Here is a 23,489-nt window from a genome sequence, read left to right as displayed (position 1 = left end):
CAACTTTGATTTAACTGCAAACTGACCATTTAAAATGGTTGTATGAATTTCAGTTTGAAACATTTTGCAGTAAATTCTTTTTTATTTTCCTATCATTTTCAAACTTCACTATTTTTTTAAAAGATGCCAGTAGTTTTAGTAACTTTTTGAATCTATTTTTATTCATCTAGTGATGCATTTCAAGAGTGGTAGTATAATTTTTATAAAGCCAAAGTCTGTTATTTACTTTAAAAAAAATGTTACGAACATCAGCACAAATTTTCAAATTTGTATTGATATACAGTGATCCCTCGATTAGCACGGTCTCGATTAGCGCGAAACGCTGCAACGCGGTTTTTCAAAAAATATTAATTAAAAAATAATTAATAATAAAATAATCAAAATAATAATCAGTCTTCTATGTTTCTATGTTTCTATGTTTCTATAAGTCCGCGCTAGTTCTCTCTCTCTTTCTCTCCCTGTTGCTGGCGTGGTATATGAGAGAGAAAGAGAGAGGCAGAGGTCGGGCGCATTACCGGGAGGTGGAGGCGGCGTGGGGACGCTGGGTGCCGGGGACACCGAGGAGGGGGTGGACGTGGCCTCTCAGCTGCAGAGCCGAACAAGGGCGGAGGCAACGGCGGAGTCTGGCGCTGGGGCCATGCGGGGCCGCTCATCCAGGGGGGCGTGGACTGGCAAGTCGCCCTCCTTTCTCTTTCTTTCTCTCTCTTATACCACACCGGTAACAGGGAGAGAAAGAGAGAGAGGGGAGGGCACCTTGCCGGTCCACGCCCCCCTAGATGAGCGGCTCCACATGGCCCCAGCGCCGCCCAGGCAAAGGGGAAACCCCAAGATCGCTTGCCGCTTGCCGTATTGCAGCGAAGGAGGCGAAGCAAGGCTCCAAGCTGCAATACGGCAAGCGGCAAGCGGCAAGCGATCTTGGGGTTTCCCCTTTGCCTGGGCGGCGGGAAGACCAAGGGAAGGTTCCTTCAGCCGCCCAACACCTGATCCGCTCCGCAGCGCGGCAGCAGCGAGGAGCCGAAGATGGGGTTTCCCCTTTGCCTTTACCCCATCTTCGGCTCCTCGCTGCTTCCGCGCTGCGGAGCAGATCAGCTGTTGGGCGGCTGAAGGAACCTTCCCTTGGTCTTCCCCGCCGCCCACACGCAAACTCCACCATCTGCGCATGTGCGGCCATGAAAAAAAAATGGCGCGCATGCGTAGATGGTGTTTTTTACTTCCGCACCACTATAACGCGGAAATCGATTAGCGCAGGAGGTCTTGGAACGTAACCCCCGCGCTAATCGAGAGATCACTGTATATTTGTATATTGCATTTCCATTACAATGGATTACTCAACACCATCATTATTTAGTATTGTAATAATAAAATTTAACACAAAATAGCATTCTAATTAACAGTTTGCACAGCTCATTTTTGCTGAATGCTTTGGTGGACATGCTTATTATTGAAAGAAGATAGTATGCAGAAAAGAAAAGGTAATTATTTGGCAAGCTAAAGTAGCATAAAAGGCAGCATTCTACTTAGCCATAGAAGTTAATCAGAAGTCAAGTGATTGGCAAAGATGGGAGTTAGTATTGTATCACCAAAGCCATTAACTGCTTAGACTCTGAATACCTTTGGGAATAACTAAATCATTCCCTTCTCCAGCCAGTCTGCAGGCTGCAGCACTGCTAGGCGATATAACAGGAGACATGGGTAATGATGAAGGACCTGGAAATGGGACATACGCCATCAACATCCATCTTCATTTAATCAATATATTTTTAATGCACAAAATATTGATGAAACTGAAGCAAATCTCGAAGTGAATTACAGTACACTTTGCATTTGGGACTACTTTAAACAAAAGACAATCTAATACAGTGGTACCTCATCATACGAACTTAATTGGTTCCAGGAGGAGGTTCGTAAGGTGAAAAGTTCGTAAGATGAAACAATGTTTCCCATAGGAATCAATGTAAAAGCAAATAATGCGTGCAAATCCTTCAGGAAAATCCCAAACTTTAGAAGGGAGGCAAACAGAGGGCAGGGAGGAGCAGCTAAAGGGGGCGGGTGGAAGAAGCAAGGCTAGGCTAAAGGGTGAGTGGGAAGGAAGAAAGGCAAGGGGGGCGCCCCTCCCTTTTCTTTCTTCAAAAGACACCCTTTCAGTGCCTTTGCAAGCACGCTGTTCTCTGCAAAAAATTTCCTCCCCCAAGCTGCCCCTCCCTCCTCCCTTTTCTTTCTTAAAAAGACACCCTTTCAGTTCCTTTGCAAGCATGCTGTTCTCTGCAAAAAATTTCCTCCCCCAAGCTGCCCCTCCCTCCTCCCTTTTCTTTCTTAAAAAGACACCCTTTCAGTTCCTTTGCAAGCACGTTGTTCTCTCCAAAAATTTCCTCCCCCAAGCTGCCCCTCCCTCCTCCCTTTTCTTTCTTAAAAAGACAACCTTTCAGTTCCTTTGCAAGCACGTTGTTCTCTGCAAAATGTTTCCTACTCCAAGCAGCCCCTTCCTTTTCTTTCTTCAAAAAAGGGGGGGGGAAAGAAACCCCTTCATCCCAGCAGCAGCTGCTTGGTGAAAATAGTTCGGAAGAAGAGGCAAAAAAATCTTAAACACCGGGTTCGTATCTTGAAAAGTTCGTTAGAAGAGGCACCACTGTATATTCTTCATATGGTGACTAAATCATATAGAGAGCTATTTTGGGGGTACCCATTAGAGTCTCAACCACAGTTTATTACCAATTGCTGGTGGCATTTAAATATTACTGCTGAAAATCAATGTGTTAAATTGAAGGATGCAGAATACTCCTTATTCTATGCTTTTATACATATATTTTACTACTAGCAGACACTGAATTCTGTTACCTTGAAAAGGTCCAACTGCGATAGTCCCCTCCCTGGTACTGTCAAAGCCATGAGATGTGAACTGTGTTTCGGACAAGCCAAGTCCAGGCGGCAGAGAACGCTTCAACTCCTTAGAAATGTTTGAATAAAAGGGAATATCCATGTAAAAATCCCAAATAAGGGAACACTTAGGCATAATAGCAGTCTTTAAGTCATCTTGAAAAATGTGTTCTGTACTTTGGAATCTATTTTATGGTGTCATGATGTTCTATTTTAATGACAGCACAATGCTCAATTACAACGGTTTCCAGGTTTAAGAGTCCCTTTGTATAATCTAGGCCAGGGATAGGCAAAGTTGGCTCTTCTATGACATGTGGACTTCAACTCCCAGAATTCCTGAGCTAGCATGATTGTCTCAGGAATTCTGGGAGTTGAAGTCCACAAGTCATAGATGAGCCAACTTTGCCTATCCCTGATCTAGTCTAATTGATTCCAAACTGGAAGACATTTTTCAAGACTTGATACTAAACCTTCTGTAAGGAAGAATCTCCTAATACAGGGTTAACTGTTTGAAGAGCTGAGATCCATCACAGATGCACTTATGGATCAAACTTTTATTATTTAATAGTTTAATTAAACAACTGTGGGTCTCAGATAGAAAGGTTAAACCTCTAAATTGGTCTTAGTATCAAAAATAAGTGCAAACTTAAGTAGATGGCAGATTTAAAAATAATTTTAAAAATAATAAAGAGTCCATTTTAACAGTCCTTTTCTTCCAGCTGTTCTTAAAATAAGTATTTGAGCAGTAAACCACCCATTCTAACACTCTTGCTTCTGTTGATGAAATTTCCCCATCAACAAAATATATACACTGAACTTGACATTTGTCTGTTCTATAATATTTAAGACAGCCATCAAACTAAAACAATATTTAACTGAATGATGGATAATCATTTGTAATTGGCAGGTCAGCAGAACATGACATTTTCATTTGCAGCACAACTGCAAAACCGGAATTTGATAATCTACTATATTTGCTTCAATAAATAGCAGAAATTATGTCAGAAGAATGAAGACAGAAACATAGCAAATCAAAGACCTATACAGTGTTCCCTCAATTTTTGTGGGTTCGAACTTCGTGAATAACTTATACCACGGTTTTTCAAAAAATATTAATTAAAAAATACTTCGCGGTTTCCCCCCCTATACCACGGTTATTCCCATCCGATGATGTCATACGTCATCGCCAAACTAATAATTTTTGCAAATAAATAAAAATAATAATTATTGTAAATAAATAATTATGTTTATAAATATTAGGATCACTAAGTGCCTTATTCAATAGTGAGTACCAGTAATAATGGTGAGTAAATGGTTGTTAAGGGAATGGGAAATGGTAATTTAGGGGTTTAAAGTGTTAAGAGAAGCTTGTGATACTGTCCATAGCCAAAAATGGTGTATTTACTTCTGCATCTCTACTTCGCGGAAATTCAACTTTCGCGGGCGGTCTCAGAACGCATCCCCCACGGAAATCGAGGGAACACTGTATACAGATAATTATCGAGACAAGTCAAAACAGGGAACGTATGATATGAATTCAAAATTGATGGTTAGACCCCCTTGGAGGTCCTGCGACCAAACATTTATGACTGCAATGACAAACAACCTTAATGGGCAGGCTCCATTCTGTCATATGTAATAAGTTACCAGTATGTAGATATGTGCAAAAATCTATTGGAATTTCTCTAAAAATGTAAACAGTTATGGCCAAATGGTATATGCAAGTGTAATTAATTACATAGTCAAGAAATTATCATTATTTAGATGGAACAGAAATATGCACATTAACAATGCTTTTAACAGGGTTAAACTATACTGTCGAGAAGTAGATTAAAAATAGTACAAACATAAGAGTATTTTTGTAAAATTTTAAAATGCAATTTTTTAAACTGTTTAATTAATTAACTTTAACTAGTTAAATTATATTATTAAAATGATATTTTAGAAATAAATTGAAAAAAATTATAGATATGAGAACTCATTTGAGTTATTTGAATTACAACATAAAAATGGAAATATAGAGGTAAATTTAATAAGAACGTAGAATATTATCAATTGTATTTCTGTTTTGATCTGACTATAACTAGATTATTTTTTTCTGTATTAGTTAGACTTCTATGACGAGCGGAGCAATGGTAGCTCCTTTAAATGTTAAATGTTGTCTGTCTTGTCTGTTTAAAGAAAAATAATAAAAATATTATAAAAAAAATTAAACTATACTGTCGAGAAATCCCCAAACTTTACAAAAAATGGGAATATTGAAAAGATAGCATTGGAACTAGTTTTTGTCAGTAAGCATTATTGCACACTGAAAAGATGTCTTTAAAATGAAGCCTGGTAATAATTTATTAATGAATAAATTAATGAAAACAAGAAATTTTCTCTCTCTTTTTCAATTATGTTATTTTCTGGTTCAGTTGACTAAAATACTTACTATTTTGACTTGCATTGGACCAAAGAATTTTCCTAGAGGTCCCTGTTTTTCAGATATGAAGGGCAAGTACTTCCCCTACCCAACTGAACTAAGAGGTTTTATTTATTTTTTAATTGAAGTTGAATGAAGGTGTGTCTAGCACATATCTTCACCACTGGTACAGGTATGTGGCTGGCGTTAGTTATTTTTAAAAGAATTCTTTACAAAGTTCTTTTTTCCCCCAAATAAGAACGTATTCCTTTCAGTGTTCCCTCTAATTTTTTGGGGGGGTGGGCGGAAAAGTATAGTGTCTGAGCGGCAGTCCCTTCGGGACTGGGCGGCACAGAAATAATAAATAAACAAACAAACAAACAAACAAACAAATAAATAAAAAACCCATCCTGTTTTGCCTCAGAGAATTTCAAAATAAAATACTGTACTGTACTGTGTGTCTATAACAGTGAGCTCATAATAGGGCAACTCTATCAATATCAAAATGCCACTTAAATAGTTGAGCTAGTTTCAAACTAGATTTTGATTTTCTTTCTCTCTTCCTTACTCCCATTCTTTTTCTTTCTCTTTTCCTTCCTCTCTTTTTTCCTCTCTTCCTCTCTCTCTCCTTCCCTCTCACTCTTTCCCTCTCGGCTTCTGGGCACGTTTGGAAAACTCTGAGTTGATGATGATTTTTAAGTGAGCGATTGCTCACTGCTCAGCTTAGAGGGAACTATGATTCCTCTACTTCCCTGGATTTTTGTATTTCTTAAATTAATAATCTGGAGATTTCTATAAATATCCCAGATTCTCTCTCAATCCTTTCCACGCCCATGTTCTGGCAACTGCAAAATATTTTCTTGTTTCCTACGAAGTGCCAACGTTTTACAACTTCAGCAATGAACAATAAGCAGGGATAAAGCTTTAATCATTTACAAGGTTCAGTCTTTATAGAAAAGCTGTCAGCATTAGTTTCAAAGCCCCAGTGTTAATGACCATAATAGGCTTGAAAGTATGCCAGAAGTCTCTCTTCATTGTTCATTTGACTGCTTCCAAAAATTAGAACACATATATAGTTTCACTATTTTTTTTCCAAGGTCTGGTTGGCATGGAACACTTGTCAGGCTTATATTTATTCCATTTTAAACTAATGGAATGACTATTTCCAAGTACAGAATATTCAAAGTTGGTAGATATTTCGGAAGCAATATTCTTCTTAATTTTTCATTTATATCTATATTTTTACCTCTTCTTTAAGGTCAATACAGTGATACCTTGTCTTACGAACTTAATTGGTTCCGGGACGAGGTTTGTAAGGTGAAAAGTTTGTAAGACGAAACAATGTTTCCCATAGGAATCAATGGAAAAGCGATTAATGCGTGCAAGCCCAAAACTCACCCCTTTTGCCAGCCGAAGCGCCCGTTTTTGCGCTGCTGGGATTCCCCTGAGGCTCCCCTCCATGGGAAACCCCAACTCCGGACTTCTGTGTTTTTGTGATGCTGCAGGGGAATCCCAGCAGCGCAAAAATGGATGCTTCGCTGGCAACGGAAGTCTGGAGGTGGGGTTTCCAGCGAGGGGAGTCTCAGCGAAATTGCAGCATCGCAAAAACACGGAAGTCCTCGAAACCCCACCTCCGGACTTCCGTGTTTTTGTGATGCTGTGATTCCGCTGAGGCTCCCCTCGCTGGAAAACCTCACCTCCGGACTTCCGTTGCCAGCAAAGCGCCCATTTTTGCGCTGCTGGGATTCCCATGCAGCATCGCAAAAACACGGAAGTCTGGAGGTGGTGTTTCCCATGGAGGGGAGCCTCAGGGAAATCCCAACAGCGCAAAAATGGGCGCTTCGCTGACAACAGAAGTCCGGAGGCGGGGTATCCCAGTGGCAGAGGCTTGGGTTTATAAGGTGAAAATAGTTGGGAAGAAGAGGCAAAAAAATCTTAAACCCCGGGTATCTCAAAAAATGTGTATGACGAGGGGTTTGTAAGATGAGGTATCACTGTATTTACTATGAGGACATCTGCTGCATCACTTTGGTAATATTACAAACCTGGTGACCTGGTTTGTACATAACAGTGCGGTATAAGATCATTTCTGAAAAAGCCACAATCTTCACGTTCATGTTCATTAACTTGCACCGCCCATAAACATCCCCCAAAAACCATATCCATATTTTAATAATGCATCAATTGCATCTATCACAAAACATTACATTTTTCAACATTTTCACAGGACATTAATTTTAATCATTTTTTTTTCTTGGACTTATATAGCATTCACTTCTGTTCCACTCTACAGTTTAGAGCATTCATTTCTGTTCTACTCTTTTACCTATCGTGAATGCAAATCTCTAAAATAGTCTATATAAGCATTTTCTCACTTCAATTTTATCGTCATCAATTCTATTTTAAATTTCACTCGTGCTGCTAGATTGAGCTTCTTTTTTAAACCCTCTACATTTTAAAACAGATACGAATGATAGTCTACTTCCAGCAGATGTAATTGGTAAATCCACAGTAACTGAATTTAAACATGCCTGGGATAAACATATATCCATCCTAAGATAAAATACAGGAAAAAGTATAAAGGCAGACTAGATGGACCATGAGGTCTTTTTCTGCTGTCAATCTTCTATGTTTCTATTTTTTATTCCATTTTATATACAGTGGTACCTCATGATACGAACTTAATTGGTTCCAGGAGGAGGTTCATAAGGTGAAAAGTTCGTAAGACGAAACAATGTTTCCCATAGGAATCAATGTAAAAGCAAATAATGCGTGCAAATCCTTCAGGAAAATCCCAAACTTTAGAAGGGAGGCGAACAGAGGGCAGGGAGGAGCAGCTAAAGGGGGCGGGTGGAAGAAGCAAGGCTAGGCTAAAGGGTGAGTGGGAAGGAAGAAAGGCAAGGGGGGCGCCCCTCCCTTTTCTTTCCTCAAGACACCCTTTCAGTGCCTCTGTAAGCACCACTGTTCTCCTACTTTTTAAAATGCAAACTCTTTCCCCCTCCAAGCCGCCCCTCCCTTTTCTTTCTTCAAAAAAGGGGGGAAAAAGAAGCCCCTTCATCCCAGCAGCAGCTGCTTGGGTTCGTAAGGTGAAAATAGTTCGGAAGAAGAGGCAAAAAAATCTTAAACACCGGGTTCGTATCTCGAAAAGTTCGTTAGAAGAGGTGTTCGTAAGATGAGGTACCACTGTATAGCTCTAGAAATAAAATACCCATTTTTGATGAATAAGTCTCCTCCGATCAGGAAAATCTTGGCTACCTTGACACAAGTTCTCCATTTCTTGGATTGCTTAATCATTAGCAAACCTGGATTATTGTCAAGCAATTCAGGGGATATTTATAGATTCATACCCTGGTATAATTGTGCCCATGTATGTCTTCCAATTCTCCATTGCTTGTCACAGAAATCTCTGCTGCTGACGTCTTGGGGGATTCTTGAGCCATTGAGCATGCCTACAATATGAAAAAAAGTGCATTAGCTTTCCTCAAACATAATCAATGTTCAGCTTTTGGACATTAAGTTATTTTTTTTCCTGGGCAGGGCAGGAAACGGAGGAAACCTTGCGATATCCAAGGTGTAGCTTGAGACTCTTATATAAGAGTTTTATGAAACATGCTGTTACTAAGCTTTGTTTTTGTACCTTCAAGTCTGTGTTGGCTCTGGGCGACTGCTTGGTGTAGCCCTTACTAATTTTTTCGCAAGCTTGTTCAAAAGTACTTTGCTATTGCTTCATCCTGGGGCTAAGAGTGAAGGTCAGGCCCAAGGTCACCAAGGTGGTTTCATGGCTAAGGCAAGACTTGAACTCATAGTTTTACTTACTTACTTACTTACTTACTTACTTACTTACTTACTTACTTACTTACTTTCTTACTTACTTACTTACTTACTTACTTACTTATATGCCGCCCCTCTCCGAAGACTCTGGGCGGCTAACAGCAATAACAAGACAGCATACAATAATAATCCAATACTAAAAACAATTAAAAACCCATTATTATAAAAACCAAAACATACATACAGACATACCATGCATAAAATTGTAACGGCCCAGGGGGAAAGAGGATCTCAATTCCCCCATGCTTGGCGGCAGAGGTGGGCTTTAAGTAGCTTACGAAAGGCAAGGAGGGTGGGGGCAATTCTAATCTCTGGGGGGAGTTGGTTCCAGAGAGTCAGTGCCGCCACAGAGAAGGCTCTTCCCCTGGGTCCCGCCAAGCGGCATTGTTTGGTTGACGGGATCCGGAGAAGACCCACTCTGTGGGACCTAACTGGTCGCTGGGATTCGTGCAGCAGGAGGCAAGTTTCTTGGTTTCTAGTCAGATCCTTTAACCCGGGGTTGTAAAACTCAATTTCATTGAGGGTCGCATCAGGGTTGTGTTTGACCTGGGGGGGGGGGGGGTTCATGGTGCCTGTGGCCAGATGACATCACTTGTGCCCAAAAATGGGCTACCAATCTCTGTTTTCAGCTCGGATAGCTTCTTGCAACACTCTGCCAGCAAAAATGAAGCTTAGAAGGGCCTCCCAAGTTCCATTTTCCCTGGGAGAGATTGCAAGAGGCATTCTCACCCAAAAATGGAGATTGGGAGTCTGTTTTGGTTGGCAGAGGAACTGCAGGCTGTTTGCTGTTTCCAGGATGGCCCCATGGGCCAGATCTAAGCCCCCCACAGGCTGGATCCAGCTCGCGGGTCTTGAGTTTGATACCCCTGCCTTAACTGCTACATCAAATTGGCTCTCTGTTACTATATTACTGGAATCTAAATAAACAACTACAGAGTTTCTCCGAAAATAAGACACTGTCTTATATTAATTTTAATTATTATATTAATTATTTCTCAAATAAGACAAATTCACAGGCAGAAAAGCTGACACCCCCAAAGAAAGTGTACCGTACGGTACACTGATTATGGTACGGTACCTGTCAGTATGGCACCCACACACACAAACGACGGCACCTATATGGTACAACAGTATACTCCTGCTATTGCAGCTTCCGGCCACCACAGGAACTACAGTCTACGCACTGTAGTGGAGACTGTAATGGCGGTGAGACAGCAGCAGACTGTGTCTGCTGTAGTGGATGGTACAAAGCAATGAAAGGGGCCAGCAGGGGACGCCACATTATTACGGTACCCCTATGAACAGCTTTGAATGGTACTGTATGTTTTTCCACCGTACCGTATGTAAACTTGACTACGCCTTATTTTTGGGGGGTGCCTTATATTAGCAAATTCTGCAAAACCCCTGACATGCCTTACTTTCGGGGTACGTCTTATTTTCCGGGAAACAAGGTATGCATGCATTGTCAGGGTTCCCCACCACAACAGTATATTTATTTATTTATAAAATTTATTTATGAAATTTATAGTCTAAAGTTACCTCCAGCATATGGCATAGGTAGAGTGACGTATAATCATAATATGAAATTACAATCTAGCACAGTAGTTTATGAACAATTGATGCTGAAAGAACGTAAGTGAATCACACCATAAGTATTAATAACTTAATACTTATCAAGTAATAAGTATTAGTGTTGTATGTTAATTAAATTATTAATATGTTTTAAGCAATATCTGATCATGCAAAATAGACAGTCTCAATGGCACATGAAACTGTATTGCTCAATTTCTCCTGTCAAACCTACAGAGGACTAAAATATGATCATTATACAGTGATACCTCATCTTACAAACACCTCGTCATACAAACTTTTCGAGATACAAACCCGGGGTTTAAGATTTTTTTGCCTCTTCTTACAAACTATTTTCACCTTACAAATCCACCGCCGCCACTGGGATGCCCCACCTCCAGACTTCCATTGCCAGCGAAGCACCCGTTTTTGCGCTGCTGGGATTCCCCTGAGGCTCCCCTCCACGGGAAACCCCACCTCCGGACTTCCGTTGCCAGCAAAGCACTTGTCTTTGCGATGCTGGGATTCCCCTGCTTTGATTCCCCTGCAGCATCGCAAAAACACAGAAGTCCGGAGGTGGGGTTTCCCATGGAGGGGAACCTCAGGCGAATCCCAGCAGCACAAAAACCGGCTGGCAAAAGGGGTGAATTTTGTGCTTGCACGCATTAATCGCTTTTCCATTGATTCCTATGGGAAACATTGTTTCGTCTTACAAACTTTTCACCTTAAGAACCTCGTTCCGGAACCAATTAAGTTTGTAAGACAAGGTATCACTGTAGTTCTCTTGTATCATTATAGTTCTCTTGTAGCCTTGTGAATCTTGGAATGCTTCAAAGGAACCATAACGACCAGCATTCCTTAACATCAGCTATTCTAACCAGCATTGATAAAAGATGCACGGTACATTAGAAATATCAGGAGGGTTTAGCGTCCCAGTCTGAACAAGTATTGTTTAAAACAAAGGTTACCTCGCTGTCTTTGTGATGGGTGGTTGTTGGGATGAGTAAAAAAATACTTGGAATATAAATCAAAAGTATATACTCACAACAGGATCACCCAAGGCCTGAAGGTGATACTTGGTACACAATTAAAGCAAGCAGCACCTATACCAGGCAGCATTAATGGGAGAAAGTGATCCTGTATTTTACTAACAAAATTACATGGATATATGAGTTAAGGTAACTTACAATATAATGCCAGATGACTGGCCTCTCCACTACTCAAGAACTTAGGATCTTAGGGGTAAGAATGGCTTATTATTAATCTGATACCACTGGACAATATAGTTAAGATGAAAAAAAGCAATTATATAATTCAATTCAATTCAATTTATTAGATTTGTATGCCGCCCCTCTCCGAAGACTCGGGGCGGCTCACAACAATAATAAAAACAGTATAACAATGGAACAAATCTAATAATAATAAAATTATATAAAAACCCCCAACAATTTAAAAAACCATACAGCACATACATACCAAACATAAAATATAAGAAAGCCTGGGGGAGATGTCTTAATTCCCCCATGCCTGGCGATATAGGGTCTTGAGTAACTTGCGAAAGACAAGGAGGGTGGGGGCCGTTCTAATCTCCGGGGGGAGTTGATTTCAGAGGGCCGGGGCTGCCACAGAGAAGGCCCTTCCCCTGGGGCCCACCAAATGACATTGTTTGGTCGACGGGACCCGGAGAAGGCCAACTCTGTGGGACCTTATCAGCCGCTGGGATTTGTGCGGTAGAAGGCGGTTCCAAAGGTATTCTGGTCCATAATGACCTCAGAATGGAACTAGACAACTTTATTCAGAGGTTCAAACTTCACAATTCGGAACATGAAAAATAAAGATTAAACAACATAGTTTTCATATTCAGGTGGAATATAGTAAGTCACTACTTGGAGACAGTATGGTCAGTGACCAAACAGTATCAAATAGACTGTGTGGACAACTCTTTCTTATATGCCACTGATGAAAAAGAGGAGGTTGATAGGTTTTATGGTCAACAGACCATGCAAGCAAGAAATGTTCTTCGTAGTTGGAGACTGGAATACCAACATTTGAAATAATAGGGAGGAAACTGTAGATGAGTTGCATGGTGTAGAAAATGGAAATGAAGCCAATTCAATTACTTCTTCATTGCATTATAGTATTCAAGCAATCAAAACCACACACACAAACACACACACACACACATGAAGGAATATACAGAAAGAAAAAGGACAATATTAATGGTAGAAAAAATAGAAATACTGTTTTAACAGAAAAACACGGCCAGGGACCGACTATAATATGTAATCATTTGTAACTTCAAGGTCAAAGAAAAGCAGGACAAATTTGATAATTTACCAATATACCTATAAAGCCCTTCATGGCATTGGACCAGAATATCTCCGAGACCGCCTTCTGCCGCACGAATCCCAGCGACCGGTTAGGTCCCACAGAGTTGGCCTTCTCCGGGTCCCGTCGACTAAACCAGTGTTTCCCAACCTTTGCAACTTGAAGATATTTGGACTTCAACTCCCAGAATTCCCCAGCCAGCATTCCCTGCCTGCGGAATTCTGGGAGTTGAAGTCCAAATATCTTCAAGTTGCCAAGGTTGGGAAACACTGGACTAAACAATGTCGTTTGGCGGGACCCAGGAGAAGAGCCTTCTCTGTGGCGGCCCCGACCCTCTGGAACCAGCTGCCGCCGGAGATTAGAACTGCCCCCACCCTCCTTGCCTTTCGTAAAGTTCTTAAGACCCATCTCTGCCGTCAGGCATGGGGGAACTGACACATCTCCCCCGGGCCTATACAGTTTATACATGGAATGTTTGTGTGTGTTTTTGCTTTTAATAATGGGGTTTTTAGTGTTTTTTTTAATTATTAGATTTGTTCTTACATTGTTCTTGCTATTGTTGTGAGCCGCCCCGAGTCTACGGAGAGGGGCGACATACAAATCTAATAAATAATAATAATAAATAATAATAATACAGCATTTTAAAAGCCCACACTAGGCCTGAATTTCATTATCAAACGATCAGAGAAACTATAGGATGTAATCAAGGCTGCTAAGGATGAATATGCAAAGATATTGCAAAAGATTAAAAAAAATATAAGAGAGCAAATTGAATATCAGAACAAATTAGGAAAATTGCCAAGAAGAGAAAACCAAAGCCAAGAAAGATAAAGATCACAAGGAGAAATTTTACAAAGAGTTTCAGAGAGCTGTAACAAGAAACAAGGACCAAATATAGAAACAGGGAACATTTCCAAAAGATTTCCTAACTTAGAAAGTGCTTTCAACTTCAAATTGGTATTATAAAGAACCCCAATAGACAATACAGGATTCAAATAAGATGAAATGAAGATGGAAGAAGCATTATTGTAGTGTATTATTATTATTATTATTATTATTATTAAGATTTGTATGCCGCCCTTCTCCGAAGACTCAGGGAGGCTCACAAAACAAGCACATAGCACAAATCTAATATATTAAAAAGTAATATAATGTTGTCTGGTGGGGCCCAGTGGACGAGCCTTCTCTGTGGCGGCCCCGACCCTCTGGAACCAGCTCCCCCCAGAGATTAGGATTGCCCCCACCCTCCTTGCCTTTCCCAAACTCCTTAAAACCCACCTCTGGCGCCAGGCATGGGGGAATTGAGACATCTCGTCCAGGCTATATAGTTTTATGTATGGTATGCTTGTGTTGTATGTTTTTTAAAATAATGGGTTTTTAGATATTTTTAAATATTAGATTTGTTCATTGTACAGTTTTATTGTTGTTGTGAGCCGCCCCGAGTCTGCAGAGAGGGGCGGCATACAAATCTAATTAATAATAATAATAATAATAATAATAATAATAATAATAATATATTATTGAACAATATATATACAGTGATCCCTCGATTATCGCGAGGGTTCCGTTCCAAGACCCCTCGCGATAATCGATTTTTCGCGATGTAGGGTTGCGGAAGTAAAAACACCATCTGCGCATGCGCGCCTTTTTTTCATGGCCGCGCATGCGCAGATGGTGGAGGTGGGGAGCGACGAAAGTGCGGAAGCCGACAGATTGCTTTGAATGTCGGCTGCCCCCGCCCCCCCCAGCACCCGCTCGCCCGCTGTTCGCCGCTCGCCCGCCCTTCGCCCGGCCACCCGCCGTTCGCTCTCTGCTCGCCCGGCCACCCGGGTTCGGGGGGGTGCTGTGAAGCCCCCCAGGCCGGCTGCGACCTTTTAAAACAGCCGCGCCGCTTCCCAGCTGAGTCCTGAAGCCAAACGCGGAAGTTCGCCTTTGGCGTTTGGCTTCAGGACTCAGCTGGGAAGCGGCGCGGCTGTTTTAAAAGGTCGCAGCCGGCCTGGGGGACTTCCCAGCACCCCCCCGAACGGGTTGGGGGCTCGGGGGGGGGTCCTGGGAAGCCCCTTAGGCCGGCTGCGACCTTTTAAAACAGCCACGCCGCTTCCCAGCTGACTCCCGAAGCCAAACGCGGAAGTGGTTTTTTTTTTAATTAATTTTTTTTAATTAATTTTTTTAAAAAAATCTCGATATAGCGTTTCGCGAAGATCGAGATCGCGAAACTCGAGGGATCGCTGTATTATAGAACAAGGCCGAAATGGTACCATCCTAGTCTCCCTTAATTTTAAAATTTCAGCTAAAAACATTTGATACATACAGAATATAGTTGTCGGCTATGAATAAATTAACTGCCTTGAAATGGTCCTGGGTTGGGCCTAGAGGCAAAAAGGAGCTGTGACGTTCCTTCAATATACCAGGGTGATCCGACATAAAAAAATATATAGCCCCTCCCTGGTACAGAGCTGGAGGGATCAAGGTCTGGTGGCTCAACTGCTAATTCTCTGCCTTACAAGGCAGAGGCTGCCAGATTGAATCCCAGTAAAGAAGGGTGTGGCTAGCTGATGAGGCCAGAACAAGGCCGAAATGGTACCATCCTAGTCTCCCTTAATTTTATAATTTCAGCTAAAAACATATGTGTGTGTGTCAAATGTTTGTTTGTTTTCCTGCCCAACACATACAGAATATAGTTGTCGGCTATAAATAAATTAACTGCCTTGAAATGGTCCAGGGTTGGGCCTAGAGGCAAAAAGGAGCTGTGACGTTCCTTCTATATACCAGGGTGATCCGACATAAAATATGTATGTATGTATGTATGTATGTATGTATGTATGTATGTATGTATGTATGTATATATGATGAAATTCTGTACAGTAAATTTGTTTCAAGATTCCTTAAAACAGAGTTCTCAAAATGGTGAGGTCTTCCTTGAGAAGATGCGGATAGAGTCCAGGGAAAGTATGAAGAACCTTTTAGTACATTATTATAATAAATCTACTTTCCCCAAAGTTTGTTTGTTTCCAAACTATATTGATTTCATTGTTCATTTTGGTGTTTAGATTTTTAGGGATATGTGTATATGTGAAGGTTATACTAGAGAGTATACTAGAGAGAGAGGTCACAGTAAAAAGTTTAGAAACTCTACTTTGATATTCCTAACAAGAAGACGAAGTTAGATTGGCATCTAGTCATTATTTATTCATTAGATTTGTATGATCAACAAACCATCTCAGAGCACAACACTGGGTAGATCACAACAAAAATTAATAAAGGTTACAACACATGAATCAGTCTAGGTTCCAACCAAAGTATGCTAACAAATGGAGCTGGAGATATGACCGTCTGGCCAATCAATTAAAAGATTGAAGCATATGTATCCATGTCAAACAAAGGAGATTTACAGATTGTGTAAACTATCATACAATATTCTTAATTTCACATGGTATCAAAATAATGCTTAATACAGTGATACCTTGTCTTACGAACTTAATTAGTTCCAGGATGAGGTTCGTAATGTGAAACGTTCATAAGACGAAACAATGTTTCCCATAGGAATCAATGGAAAAGCGATTAATGCGTGCGAGCCCAAAATTCACCCCTTTTGCCAGCCGAAGCGCCCGTTTCTGCGCTGGTGGGATTCCACTGAGGCTCCCCTCCATGGGAAAGCCCAGCTCCGGATTTTGCGATGCTACAGGGGAATCCCAACAGGGGAATCCCACCAGCGCGAAAAAGGGCGCTTTGGCTGGCAACGGAAGTCCGGAGGTGGGGTTTCCCAGCGAAGGAAGCCTCAGCGAAATCGCAACATCGCAAATGGAGGCAGCGGCGGGTTCGTAAGGTGAAAATAGTTCGGAAGAAGAGGCAAAAAATTCTTAAACCCCGGGTTCATATCTCGAAAAGTTTGTATGACGAGGGGTTCGTAAGACGAGGTATCACTGTATCTTCCAATGCAAACTAGACCGTCTATAGAAAGGCAGGTATCGGATGTTCAAGATGGTTTCAGAAAAGGCCAAGGAAAAGAAGACATTATTGTAGATTCACACTAGATAATTCAGAAGCCAAAGAACAACAACAAAAAAGGTAAACATGTGCTAGATTACAGAATGATGTTAAATTATGTTGACATCAAGCTATGGACTATCCTTATGAAAATGGGAACCCCATAAAATCCCTGTCGTTAAAACGTATAAATAATAATAATAATAATAATAATAATAATAATAATAATAATAATAATTTATTGGATTTGTATGCCGTCCCTCTCCGCAGACTTGGGGCGGCTAACAACAATAATAAACACAACATGTACAATCCAATAATAAAAAACAACTAAAAACCCCTATTATAAAACCAAAAATGCACACAAACATACCATGCATAACTTGTAATGGCCTAGGGGGAAGAGCTATCTCAACTCCCCCATGCCTGGCGGTATAAATGAGTCTTGAGTAGTTTACGAAAGACAGGGAGGGTGGGGGCAGTTCTAATCTCCGGGGGGGAGTTGGTTCCAAAGGGCCGGGGCCGCCACAGAGAAGGCTCTTCCCCTGGGGCCCGCCAACCGACATTGTTTAGTCGACGGGACCCGGAGAAGGCCAATTCTGTGGGACCTTATCGGTTGCTGGGATTCGTGCGGTAGCAGGCGGTTCCGGAGGTAATCTGGTCCATTGCCATGTAGGGCTTTAAAGGTCATGACCAACACTTTGAATTGTGACCGGAAACTGATCGGCAGCCAATGCAAGCCACGGAGTGTTGAAGAAACGTGGGCAAATCTTGGAAGCCCCACGATGGCTCTCGCGGCTGCGTTCTGCACGATCTGAAGTTTCCGAACACTTTTCAGAGGTAGCCCCATGTAGAGAGCGTTGCATAGGTCAGGAAACCACAGTCTGGACAGAAAATGGCAACATGGATTCATTCCAGGTTGGCAAAAGAACGCATACGTAGGCAGTGATGAGCTTTTGGCGCTGAAAGGCCATGGACTCGTTTGGCCATTTATGCAACAGCCATGCAGCCTGAAAACTCATTATTACTTAATTGGCTGCTATGAAAACCTATACAAGTATATACAATTACATATTCTTTCCTTATTTATCCAACCTATGTGTTGAATATATATTGAGGAAGACTGGATTGGAAGACGAGCGTGGTTTTAACACTGGCGGCAAAATATCAATAACCTGCTCTGGGCTGATGATGAAAACGCAAATGAGTTGCAAGCTCTAGTAATGAAAAGATACGGAGAAAGGAAGATGACCTAATAGAGCTGATAGAAAATCAAGAAGAACAATGAAAGGAATGGGTCTAAGATTAGAAACACAGAAAACCAAACAAATGTAAACAGGCATGTACTGTTACTGTCTTTTTTGTTGTTGATATGTTTCAGTAGCTGCTGTTTGGGCACACTCAGCTGTTTGCGTCACATCCTTTTGACATTGTAAAGCAAAAGAAAGCTCAAATTGTAAGCAGTCTTGGTCACATGATTTTTCACAGTGACTTTGCTTAATAATCAAGTTGCTTGTCCCAATTGTTTGCTTCACCTGTTTCCAAAACCCTGTTACAGGCCTTAATTTACACGTTATTTTCCCCCCTCGGAAATAATGATAATCTCTATAGTTTTGAGATTGATATCTAGTTATACAGTGGTACCTCATGATACGAACCCCTCGTCTTACGAACAACCCGAGATACGAACCCGGGATTCAGAATTTTTTTGCCTCTTCTTACGAACTTTTTCCTTCTTACGAACCCGCCGCCGCCGCTGAGAAGCCCTGCCGCCCAGCTGTCGCTTTTTGAAACAGCCGGGGGGCTTCTCAGCGTCCTCCTGAACCTGAACTTCCAGGTTCGGTGTTCGGGAGGCCGCCAAGAAGCCCCCTGGCTGTTTTAAAAGGTGACAGCCGGGCAGCCGGGCTTCTCGGCAGCCTCCCGAACGCCGAACCCGGAAGTTCAGGAAAAGTTTGGGTTCGGGAGGCCGCTGAGAAGCCCCACCGCCCGGCTGTCACCTTTTAAAACAGCCAGGGGGCTTCTCAGCGTCCTCCTGAACCCGAACGCCAAACCTGAACTTCCAGGTTCGGCGTTCGGGAGGCTGCTGAGAAGCCAAACCCGGAAGTTTGGGTTTGGCGTTCGGGTTCAGGAGGACGCTGAGAAGCCAACCCCCGGCTGTTTTAAAAGGTGACAGCCGGGCGGCGGCGTTTTTTTGCGGGGGTTTTTTGTTGCACGGATTAATTTATCTTACATTGTTTCCTATGGGAAACAATGTTTCATCTTACGAACTTTTCATCTTACGAACCTCCCCGGGGAACCAATTAGGTTTGTAAGACGAGGTATTACTGTATATACAAATGAGGTTTGTGTAAGTTTCTAATTCCCTGGTCCTAAACCTAACGGTGGTCACTTAATTTTTAAAAATGCCACACGAAGACAAACATTCCCAAGAATTGGATGAAGTACTGTACCATGTTATAACTTTAATCAGATAACAGTCCTTATCTTTTGAGTCTACTCTGTTCAACATTATTTCTTTTACAGTACCTGTAGAATTTTGGAATTATCATGAAGGGATATCTTGCCACCCCTTTCGTGCAAGTGAAGCTCTGTGCTCAAGTTATTATTATTATTATTATTATTATTAATTAATTAATTAAATTTGTATGCCGCCCCTCTCCGCAGACTCGGGGCAGCGCACAACAGTGATAAAACAGTATACAATGACAAATCTAATATTAAATCTAAAATAACAATTTAACATTAAAAACCTAAAAAAACCCTTATATAAAAACATACACACAAACATTCCCTACATAAAACTACATAGGCAAGGGGAGATGTCTCAGTTCCCCCATGCCTGATGGCAGAGGTGGGTTTTAAGAGGTTTACGAAAGGGCAGTCCTGATCTCCGGGGGGAGCTGGTTCCAGAGGGTTGGGGCCGCCACAGAGAAGGCTCTTCCCCTGGGTCCCGCCAGCCGACATTGTTTAGTCGACGGGACCTGGAGAAGGCCAACTCTGTGGGACCTAACCGTTTCTAGACCTTTGCTTTTAAAAAACACAAATATTCCATTTAATATACTGAAACTTATAAACAAGTAATTATAAATACAATGCAGTTGAATATATTAGAGAAATGCAGATTGCATCCAGTTGTGCTACATTTCCCCACGTAGCATTTGAAATTGTTCAGGGCCAGCCTAGTATTATTGGGAAAATATGCATTAGCAACAAACTGCACATTACAAATGATGTGTTTGTCTAACCTGTTTGCAAAAGAAAAACAATGTTTTCTAGTGTTAAGCAGAAACGTAACACAGAAGCTTGTATAGTTTGGCAGGTTACTTGGCCACGAGTAATTATTTGCTCTAGATAAGAAGCCAATAACGAAGATTGTGTGTGCTTAACACGTCTTTCAATAACTCAAAAATATTGAACTGACATTCTTATAGTAATTGAGAATGCCCTTGAATTTATTACTGAAAGGAAGCTACATTTAAAATTTAAAAATATACAAGTACAGTGATACCTTGTCTTACAAACTTAATTGGTTCCGGGACGAGGTTCTTAAGGTGAAAAGTTTGTAAGACGAAACAATGTTTCCCACAGGAATCAATGGAAAAGCGATTAATGCTTGCAAGCCCAAAATTCACCCCTTTTGCCAGCCGAAGCGCCCGTTTTTGCACTGCTGAGATTCCCCTGAGTCTCCCCTCCATGGGAAACCCCACCTCCGGGGGGGAATCCCAGCATCGCAAAAACGAGCGCTTCGCTGGCAACGGAAGTCTGGAGGTGGGGTTTCCTAGCAAAGGGAGCATCAGTGAAATCGCAGCATCGCAAAAACACCGAAGTCCTCGAAACCCCACCTCCAAACCTCTGTGTTTTCGCGATGCTGCAATTTCACTGAGACTCCCCTCACTGGGAAACCCCACCTCCAGACAAAAACAGGCGCTTCGCTGGCAACGGAAGTCCGGAGGCGGGGCATCCCAGTGGCGGCGGTGGGTTTGTAAGGTGAAAATAGTTCGTAAGAAGAGGCAAAAAAATCTTAAACCCCAGGTTTGTATCTCGAAAAGTTTGTATGACGAGGCGTTTGTAAGACAAGGTATCACTGTATGTTATAGTTCATTTTAGCAATCATTATTATTCCTATTATTCCTTTTTCCTCTTTCAATGTCTGACTATTCTTCAAGAATGTAGGATCTAAATTGGTACACAATTTATGTCACACAGTCAATATTGTATGTTGTATTTTATATATTTGGCTGAAACCAGCTAAAACTCCAATAAATATTGAAGACAATTTAAATGGTCCCAGAGCGCCCTCATGTGGAAGTTATTGAATACTCAAGGGCTTTCATTAAAAATATTAGTTGTAATGTTTCAATGGAAAGAAAATGAATAATTCGGATTGGTAGAATTCAAAGCAAAGATAATTTTTTTTCAGGCTAAGAAGAATATTAGAATCTGTATTCAAAGAATTTATTGGAATAATATGCATTACAATTTATGAAATGATTCCCTCTGTAGTTAATAATTTCCATATTTTATTACATTAAATATGGTAATTAAATAAAAACTTTTGGGTGGCATTCAAGCCTTTGAACTAAATTTCTCTTTGTCTCTCAGTATGTTACTAGGAGATTGTAACCTGCCTTGAATTCAGAATCCCCTAAAATACAGTGATACCTTGTCTTACAAACTTAATTGGTTCCAGCATGAGGTTCTTAAGGTGAAAAGTTTGTAAGACGAAACAATGTTTCCCATAGGAATCAATGGAAAAGCGATTAATGCGTGCAAGCCCAAAATTCACCCTCTTTGCCAGCCGAAGCGCCCGAAGCAAAAACACAGAGGTCCGGAGGTGGGGTTTCGAGGACTTTGGTGTTTTTGCGATGCTGCAATTTCACTGATGCTCCCTTCGCTAGGAAACCCTCCGGACTTTCGTTGCCAGCGAAGCGCTCGTTTTTGCGATGCTGGGATTCCCCTGCAGCACTGCAAAAACACAGAAGTCTGGAGGTGGGGTTTCCCATGGAGGGGAGCCTCAAGGGAATCCCAGCAGCGCAAAAACGAGTGCTTCGCTGGCAACGGAAGTCCGGAGGTGGGGCATCCCAACAGCAGCGGTAGGTTTGTAAGGTGAAAATAGTTTGTAAGAAGAGGCAAAAAAATCTTAAACCCTGGGTTTGTATCTCGAAAAGTTTGTATGATGAGGCGTTTGTAAGACGAGGTATCACTGTACAGTACTACTTTATAATACAGGTAGTTCCTGGATTAAAGAACATCCGGTTTACAGGTAACTTGTAGATATGACCAGGGCCAACAAACTGCTGAAGCCACATAATCTTTTCATAAGCCACTGAAGTCACATATTTTTAATACACAACCTGTTTTTAGCAATTCACGAAAACACTGCATGACTTCAGTAATTTTGCAGTTCAAGGAAGGCGAACTCTGCCTGCCATTTTTAGTAACAGGCAGTTCACTGCATACGTACAAACTCTGCTTTGTATACAAATTTGAGTTAAAGGCAGACTTGGGAATGGACGTGCTCTTAAAACGGAGACTCCTTGTACATCTTCTTGCTACTGGAGACATTCTAGGCTGTTTACATGATTTTAACAACCCTGGTATTCACACTAAAATTAACAGCAAGGTGGATCCCTGAGGTTATTACAATGCCCAAGAGAAGGCATTTCAAACTTGCCGACTTATTGAGTGTTTAAATTTAAAAGACTGTGCATTAAGTTAGTCCTTTGTTGGCTTTTTCAACCTATCCAGTTATTCCATATTACTACCATTTTAGAAGGAATGTCGTAAATCAAGAATTATTTTTAAACATGTGGCTCATATGCCCAAATGATTTTGCTTTTAGAAAAAAATATGTATCTTATTTTAAACATTTAAACTTTAGGATGAATATAATGTGGGACACGAGGAATATGATTTCCACCATTATGGAAACATATTATAATTAATTTTAATACGTATATTCAGTTGGGTCACAAGATTTTTCACAGTGAAAAAGTTCATAATTTAAAAAAGAAACAATTAAAATGGTACATAAATTCTAAACCCCAAAATCCTAAAGAGTAGACTAATTCTCCGGGTTGCGTCGACTAAGCAATGTCGTTTGGTGGGACCCAGGGGAAGAGCATTCTCTGTGGCGGCCCCGACCCTTTGGAACCAACTCCCCCCAGATATCAGAGTTGCCCCCACCCTCCTTGCCTTTCGTAAGCTCCTTAAAACCCACCTCTGTCGTCAGGCATGGGGGAATTGAGACTTTCCCTCCCCCTAGGCTTATAAAATTTATGCATAATATGTTAGTATGTATGATTGGTTTCTAAATTGGGGTTTTAAATTAACTTAAATATTAGATTTGTTTACATTGTATTATTATTGCTGTTAGCCATCCTGAGTCTGCGGAGAGGGGCGGCATATAAATCTGATTAATAAATAAATAAATAAATGTGATCAGCTTTTGGGTTCTTCTGACAAGCAAATTGTCAATGGAAATGTCAAATTCTCT

The 23,489-nt window shown here is 41.2% G+C and overlaps 1 protein-coding gene across 6 annotated transcripts in view; it reads right to left on the bottom strand.

Moving 5' to 3' along the window:
* Positions 1-23,489, bottom strand: part of ARFIP1 (ARF interacting protein 1) — a 63,058-nt gene that overhangs the window by 26,087 nt on the left and 13,482 nt on the right. For 4 of the 6 annotated variants that reach the window (XR_011559638.1, XM_070757827.1, XM_070757829.1 and 1 more), the window contains exons 3-5: positions 8,626-8,727; positions 2,836-2,944; positions 1,612-1,707 (exon numbers count right to left, since the gene is read on the bottom strand). Coding sequence is in view for 5 of the 6 variants with exons in the window: in XM_070757827.1 (XP_070613928.1) it covers positions 1,612-1,707; positions 2,836-2,944; positions 8,626-8,727 (307 nt within the window). In the remaining variant the exon portion in view is untranslated. The remainder of the gene's footprint in view (positions 1-1,611; positions 1,708-2,835; positions 2,945-8,625; positions 8,728-23,489) is intronic. The other 2 variants (XM_070757830.1, XM_070757831.1) reach the window with 1 other exon arrangement.

The sequence above is a fragment of the Erythrolamprus reginae genome, chromosome 7 (genome assembly GCF_031021105.1).
Source record: "Erythrolamprus reginae isolate rEryReg1 chromosome 7, rEryReg1.hap1, whole genome shotgun sequence".
NCBI lineage: Eukaryota > Metazoa > Chordata > Lepidosauria > Squamata > Dipsadidae > Erythrolamprus > Erythrolamprus reginae.
The sequence above is the reverse complement of the archived record's forward strand: the minus strand, read 5'-3'. Positions and strand labels throughout refer to the sequence as shown.